General features: G+C 27.5%; 1 protein-coding gene across 1 annotated transcript in view; it reads left to right on the top strand.

The window, feature by feature from the left end:
• Positions 1–3,126: 3,126 nt before the first annotated feature.
• LOC127290333 (inhibin beta chain) overlaps positions 3,127–7,887 on the top strand; it is a 118,324-nt gene continuing 113,563 nt past the window's right edge. Inside the window, exon 1 of the mRNA XM_051318835.1 lies at positions 3,127–5,003. Coding sequence (XP_051174792.1) covers positions 4,280–5,003 — 724 coding nt within the window. The 5' untranslated portion in view covers positions 3,127–4,279. The remainder of the gene's footprint in view (positions 5,004–7,887) is intronic.

Genomic DNA, 7,887 nt, shown 5'->3' with positions numbered 1-7,887 from the left:
ATTATCAATTATCTCATATTTTAAAAAAATATAATTTACTGTCTATTCCTATTGTGAAAAAAAGCTTAAGCTCTGTAATTAAATTGGGAAAGGACTTGACGAGAAAGTTTGATAGTACTAATATTGTGTATAAATTTAATTGTAATAACTGCCCAGCTACTTATATTGGTGAATCGAAACGTACTTTGAAAAAAAGAATTAGTGAACATAAAAATAAGAAACTCGATTCTGTGGTGAACAAACATCAAAATGAATATAATCATTCTTTCAATTTTGACGATGCAGAAATTTTAGATTATGAAACTTCTTATAAAAAACGATTAATTTCTGAGATGATTAATATTAAATGTAATAATTTCACAATTAACAAGAAGGAAGATATACAGTTTCTTAGCAATACTTATTTTCCTTTGCTTAATAAATTGAAATAATGGTTGTAATTCATAATATTTCGATTGCGGGTCATTGACCTTATTGTCTGTATATATCTCGAAAATTGTCACCGTTCAAGTCAGTTTGACTAATCACCTTCACTTAATATGTTGGTGATTTGTAGATTTAAATATTTTAATTTTTTGTTGCATTTTGTCTATTTATTTGAATGTAATTTGTTATTTTTTTGACGTTATGTGAAAATTTGTTGATTTTAATTAGGTAAAAAAAGAAAAAGTTGTTTTTTATTTTTTATTTTTTTTTAATTTGTGATTAATATTTAAAAAATGTTTTGTAATTTATATAAACAATTTTTTATTAAAGTGACCTGATGATGGTGGCGAACCTGACCACCGAAACGTCGTCTGTTTTATATTAAAAAAGGAAAAAGTGTTATTTTCTTTTCCTTTATATTTCTTCTAAGAATCGAATAAATAATTTTCTAAACAATTGTGGAAGAATTAACTACATATTTAAGTATTAGTAATTTATTATACAATTATTATTATCAACTTTTAAACACGAAGAGAACGCAATTTCAACGAAAAAACTCGGGGGTAACGGGGAGCGAACACGAGTCCGCTGGGCGCGAGGTACACACGCTACGCAATCTGCTATACTAACGATATCCATCAAACGAAAAATATAGCAGATATATTTGCATGCTTTATATAAATATTTTTACTATTATCTGCCAAAATACATATTTTAGAATTTTAATTTTTTATAATTTACTGAAAAATAAATTTACACTTGAAATAACAATTTTAATCAGAACAAATTTCATTAAACCATTATTGTATTAAACAATAGATATTTTAAATTTTCTAAAAATTTAAATTTAATTTTTAATTTTTTACAACTTAATTTTAATATTTTATAATTTAAAAATTTTTTTAATTTAGCTGTTAATCCACCTATTATTAAAATTATATATTTTATTTAAAAAGATTTTAAAAATTTAAGGCATAAAAACATTTTAATTTAAAAAAATAAAAAGAGAAATAAAATATAACCTATCTATGTAACAAGGCATATTTTTATTATTGCATTTTGACATTTTTTAAAAATAATTACTATTAAAATTATTATTTATTGTTTTCTAAGTGAAAAACTCAACGAAAACAGTAATTTTTATTGTTTTTTAATATCAAAGGATAGAATTTATAGGTTAGGTTTTCTAAATTACACATTTTTTTCAATATCAATTGAGAATAAACTTTCTTAATAAAAAAATATATGATATATAAATGCAACAATAAATAAAATGCCAATAATAGATAATAGAATAATTTAATTTATAAAAAAGAAAAACATACTAATATATTCAGAAAACATGTGAATATAGATTTTATTTATTTATTATATTAAAATAATAAATTATGTTAATTTATATTTACCTGAATTAATTATAATTTTATTATTTAAGAAAATAATGAAATAATATAATAGTTACGTGAACACAGATTTCTAGCACTTTTTTGTCTAGTTATTAGACATGTACTGCAGCGCTGCTGCCACGAAAGAAGACGAAAGTATAATTTCTAGAGACACTAGACAGTGCCATTCAAGCAACTGGACAAAAGTTGAATCTAGCCAATTTCAAGTTCAACTTGAATATTTTCTAAGACTGTTGGTCAAGTAACTTTTCAGTAATTGTCTAGTTTGTCTAGAATCAGCGTCCACGAGAAAAACTGGCCAGTTACTAGAGTATTTCTAGTGCTTCCATGACAAATTTCTACTAGTGTAAGAGGAACCCCCTAAAAATCAGAGTTACATTAACTACACTGCAAAAAAAATAGTATTGAATCAAGTAAACCTATGTACTTGACCGTATTTTGTATACCAATATTTTCTTGATCCAAGAAATTTTTATTAGTTTGAAGTAAATTTTCTTAGATCAAGAAAATATTGGTATAAAATACGGTCAAGTACATAGGTTTTCTTGATTCAATACTATTTTTTTCAGTGTAGGATGTTATTATGATTTATTGGAATAAATCCTAGTTAATGTGACTCTAATTTTTAGTGGGTTCCTCTCGTGACTAGGAGCATAGCTAAATCGTCTAGAAATTGTCGTTGAGTTTTCTTCAAGGCATACTTGAAATAAATAAATCAGCTAGGATTTAAAAAAAAATCAACGGATTTTTCATTTTAAAACATCAACAGTGCTTTAAATTTTTGTCATCATTTTAATTCGCCCTCACGTCTCTTTCCAACAACCGTGTGGTATGGCAAAAATTAAAATTCTACAACACTGTTCTCTTTGAACTAGAACAATTTCAGTAAATGCTGGAACACTGGATACTTTATAGAAGATAAGAATTTGATTGATGGTATTAGAATAAAAATAGATTATAATTGTGAAAATAAAATATATATGTATGACATAGGCCACGCGAGTAGCACGTGGTAGCTGATGATTTTACTCGGGGAGGCGACGACAACCGGCTAAGTAAACGTAAGAGTCAACCCGGATCCGACCCTGGGACGCCTGCGCGACGCTATCACACTAGGTATATCCCCTTAAACACTATAGCATCAAACACACTATCACATTATAGGGGACCACCTCTATATATATGGTTACCGGCAGAGTTTAGCCGGCAGGGACTACCTATATTGCGTCGTGGGTGGGTGGAATTCTGGTAATGGTAGTGGTGGTTGAACCTCAGTGTCCGGCGCGCCTCCGACAAGCGTGCTTCGGTTCTTCAAGATCCTTTTCAATCCTTATCATATATACGACTATCGCTATATATATACATACATTCAAAATCATAAATGACATCGCGAACAAGTTTCACTACCGAAATTTTCATATTTAAATTAAAAATAGTGTCTTCGAGGAATGATTAGACGCGCATCCCTTATCACCACAGCTGCTACCACGATCCATTCCATTGATCTATCTCGATCAATTATATGAAAATTAAAATTTTTTTTTTGCTTTTTTATAAAAGAAAAAGATAACCCCTTTTTACATATAGGTTTTTCTTTCATATATGGATAGTTTTCAATTTATATAGAAGATTTTTCTCATATGTATTTATAAAGATTTCTTCTGAATTTATAGATTAAGACTTTATAGAGATTCTTCACTTTAGACATTTTTTGGATTTATAAAAAAAATAAGAGAGAAAGAGAGAGAGAGTGAGACTAACAAACCCAAAAGCTGACGGTAAAAATCAGGGTCGTTGAATGCGGATGAATGCTGAAGACTTTTAAATGGTGCAGCATCAATGTGGAATTAATCGTAGTGCTTTAGTAACACATAGAAAGTGTCCAAGAAAATCAAGAAGGCCCTAAGAAGTCAAAAAACGAGCTTCTCCAAAAAATAAGGAAACATAGTGTTTTTTTTTTTTTTAAATCTGGATTAAAGTGAATAGTGTGTTAAAAAAAGGAAAGTGGGTGACAAAATCAAAGGATGTTTAAAAAAAAAAAAATAGGATTTGATAAAGTGACAACTAAAATCGCGAATGTCAGTGAAAATAAAAAGGGAGAAATTGGTACAACGTGGTGTTAAACTCGGTCAATTAAGAGTGGCGAATGTCCATTGGTAATGGGGGGTTTAGGCGAGGATGCCTTCTCCCCGTTATTGTCATCACCTCTTGCCATCGCTAATTTCATTGTCACCATACCGAGTGAAAATCGTTTACTCCATCAGGGGTCAATCAGTATCAAGATCAAAATTGAAGAAAGGGAAAAATACCATCGTGAAAGTGAAGAGAATAACAATAAATACGAAAATTTATCAACAAATCCAATTAGAATTTCTAAGAAGGAAACCGAAGAAACAAAAATCGGTAGTGGTGGCGGCGGTAGAAAGAAGAGGTGACTCACCGCCGAAATGCACCAGGTGTCGAATCAACCTGGTCTTACTTTCCAAGTTGCAAATCGAAAGGATATTTCGATTAAAAGCAGCAGCAGCAATAATAATAATAATACAAATTCTAGGCTTTCCAGTAAAATTATCATTAGGTCGAATCTGGTGTTGATATCCTTAATTCTTTGGGGTTTAGCACTTCCGGTAACATTAGCGAGGCAAAATCATCATCAGACGTGTCCAGGTTGTCCGCATCAGCAGCACGGTCACAATTTACATAGGAGTGCCAAGGAATCTGGACCAAGTCCGGATGACCTTAGGTTGGAGGCTATTAAGCATCAGATATTAATAAAATTGGGTTTAAGAAATAGGCCCGATGTTAATAAAACATTGGTTAATGTACCAAAAGAACTGGCGCTTAAGACACTTTACAGGGCTGAAGCCCAGCCTCAAAGGCGTGCGGGGAGACGAAATAATAATAATAACAATAATAATAATAATAATAACAACAATAATAATTATGAGGAAGGAAAAAATGAGGGATACAGCGAATTTCTTTACAGTGGTGATGAGTATTCCTATAGAAATCTTGATCAAACGATGGAGGATATCACCACGGATGATGCTGCGCCAACCACCACACCCTTTCAGGGTTACGACTATCCTGACGGTGAAGACGAGGAACCTCAGGAGGAAATGGACGACTTCTACGCCAGGACGTCGGAGATTATCACTTTTGCTGAACCCGGTATGTTTTTAAATATTTTATATCCCAAATTAAAACAATTTTTTTTCAATTACAGTTGCCTGAGAATAATTTTTTTTGCTCTATAAAATATTTTAACCATTTCTACAGTAATTTTTGCATACAGCACATTAAAAAAATAATATACTTACTTTCAGTTCAGTTTTGACTATAAAACCGTTAACCATTTTTACTGAATTTCAGCCTTGGGTGTATGATTTTAAGTTCTAAAATTGACTTAATCTAGTTTTAAGATAAAAATTACAAGCAGGCATTTTGATTTTAAGATGTTAACGGTTTCAGTATTTGTTTTTTTGTATGAGAAAACGATATTTAGAATAAAATTTGAATTCTTTAAATTCAATAATTTTTTTGGAAAATTTATATTGTCACATCATAAAATAGATTTTTATTTTAAAAAAATTGTAAATTTTATTTGATATAAACAAAAAGAGAATAGTTGAGGGTGGAGAAAATAATTTTTAAACTTTCTTGGAAAAACTCTTTTAAACTCCAATATATATATATATATATATAGTTTTCCAAACAAGTTGTTTCTCCTTGTTCTTGACAACTTTTTTTCTTTAACGAATCTAACACGTGGTAATAACAAGTATCCTCAAGGTGTAGATATATTAATCTATGAATTCACTAACAATATGAAATTCATTTTATACAGTGAAAAAATAAAATATATTTTATTTTGTCAATTATGATTATTTCAAAAAAAAAAAATAAATAAATAAAAATTGTGCGAGATAAGATTTTATTTTTATTATATATTTTTATGACATTTTTGAAAGAATAAATGTCTTTTTAAAAGTTGAGACAACAAATTTAAGAGATGACATGAAAACTTTCAAGTTGATTTAAACTTGCGAGGATCTTTATACAAAAGATATAATGAAAAATCATATAAGAATAATTTGTCATGAAAATAAAAATTCTTCAAAAAATTAAAAAAAAAAAAAAAAAGAATTGTTCTATAAAACAAAAATTGAATTTTCATACGTTTTATGCAAAAAATTCTACAGCTAAAAATAAATTATACTTAAATGAATTAACAAACGTTCAAAAACGTTTTACAATATAACGAACAAAAACGCTTTCTGTTTCTTTTATTATTATTATTATTATTATTTTTATTTATTAAAAAATATATATAACAACCAAGATATTAATTTGTATAATAAATTTAAAAAATGTAAAATAAAAATTAACAAAATAAAGAAAATTGTTATTGATAATAAATTAAAGAATTTTCCAAATTTTTTTTTGCACAGAGAAAAAAAAGTTAGATTTTCAAAATTGGGATATCAAATAGTTTTTTAAACTTTTAAACTTTCACACTTTCAACTTTTATATAAAACTTTGAAAACTAAGCGCGATTCAAACTTTTTGACGATAATCATTCACTCAATCTTATATATATAGATATAAAATAAAAGAAATTGGAATTCAAACCAAAAATCAGATTTATCTTTTCAAAATTCAATGTTTGTTCCCAAAAATTAAAAAAAAGGCGTTTATTTATTTTTTTTACACACTTTATACTATAATACTATATAGAAAATAATGTGACACATTCGATAAAATGTATACATTGTATAATATTTTTATTATTCTCTTACATAGTCTAAAGTACCGCCCTTTTATTTACAAAAGCCAATATAGAGTTCCATTTATCCATAAGTTGTTTAAAAAAAAAAAAAAAAAAACGCGTAATACTTAACTGGAAATTATTTATTGCTTTATTCTCTCTCTTACTTCGAGAAAAATTGATTCTTACTATTTTATTACGCATGTCCGCATTCCGTACTTATATATAGATATAATTCGTTTATCATAATATATGTTTATAATTATTTTTTTTTTTCATTACTTTCAAAATCAAATTTTCGAAAATTAGATATAATATGCAAACAAATTTTCATTAAAGAATATTCATTATTTTAAAAATATTAAAAATAATCTTAATTTAAGAATATTATTTCTCTCTCTAAATCTGAATTAATAGTTTTCTACTAATGAAAGAGTGATTATTCGTTTACCAATTGAATTAGTAACAGTTTTGACTAATTTTTAGTAAAAAAAAAAAACTACTAATTGCTAGTAGAAAACTACTAATTCATGGAGTAAATCGGCTTACTAATTTGAAATAGTAAAAAATAATATTTACTCCATGAATTAGTAATTTTCTACTAGTTTTTTTTACTAAAAATTAGTCAAAACTGTTACTAATTCAATTGGTAAATGGATACGCACTCTTTCATTAGTAGAAAACTAATTCAGATTTAGAGAGCTTATATTCTTATTTTGCTTTATATTGATCATTTTAGGTGAAAAAAGTTATAAGTATTTGTCCTTTTATGGACACACCTCTCCTTGGCAAATTCAAAAGTCATTAAAATGGTGACTAAAAATTATGATTGCATTTTTTTAAGCACATCGAAAATAGTCGTAATTTTACCGATAATCTTATTCTCCTCATTTCAAAATATCAGCGAAAACGTTATTTTTTTAAATTAAAAAACACTGATTTTACAAATTATAACAGATTTTATATATACAGAGTGATTTTTATGTTCCGGATCCCCTAAAAAATTTTTTTTAATTCTATTATTTTTGTTTAAAAAACGAAAAAAAAAATTGTTTTGGGGATCTGGAACATAAAAATCACCCTGTATATATTATAAAGTTTTTACTGTATTGGAATCGTTACAAACTATAAATTCGATGGATGACCCGTGCTACATTACTCAACTACAAAAGTTGTTTGAATTTTCTTATCTCGTCACCTCTAGTTTAAAGAACTTAATTCTGCCGTACGAAACAAAAACTTAGTTAACTCAGTTTGTCGTTAAGGTAGATTTTCGCCTATCCTGTT

Source organism: Leptopilina boulardi, unplaced genomic scaffold (genome assembly GCF_019393585.1).
Source record: "Leptopilina boulardi isolate dan_hultmark-lab unplaced genomic scaffold, ZJU_Lbou_2.1 LbouV2_59, whole genome shotgun sequence".
Lineage (NCBI taxonomy): Eukaryota > Metazoa > Arthropoda > Insecta > Hymenoptera > Figitidae > Leptopilina > Leptopilina boulardi.
The sequence above is the reverse complement of the archived record's forward strand: the minus strand, read 5'-3'. Positions and strand labels throughout refer to the sequence as shown.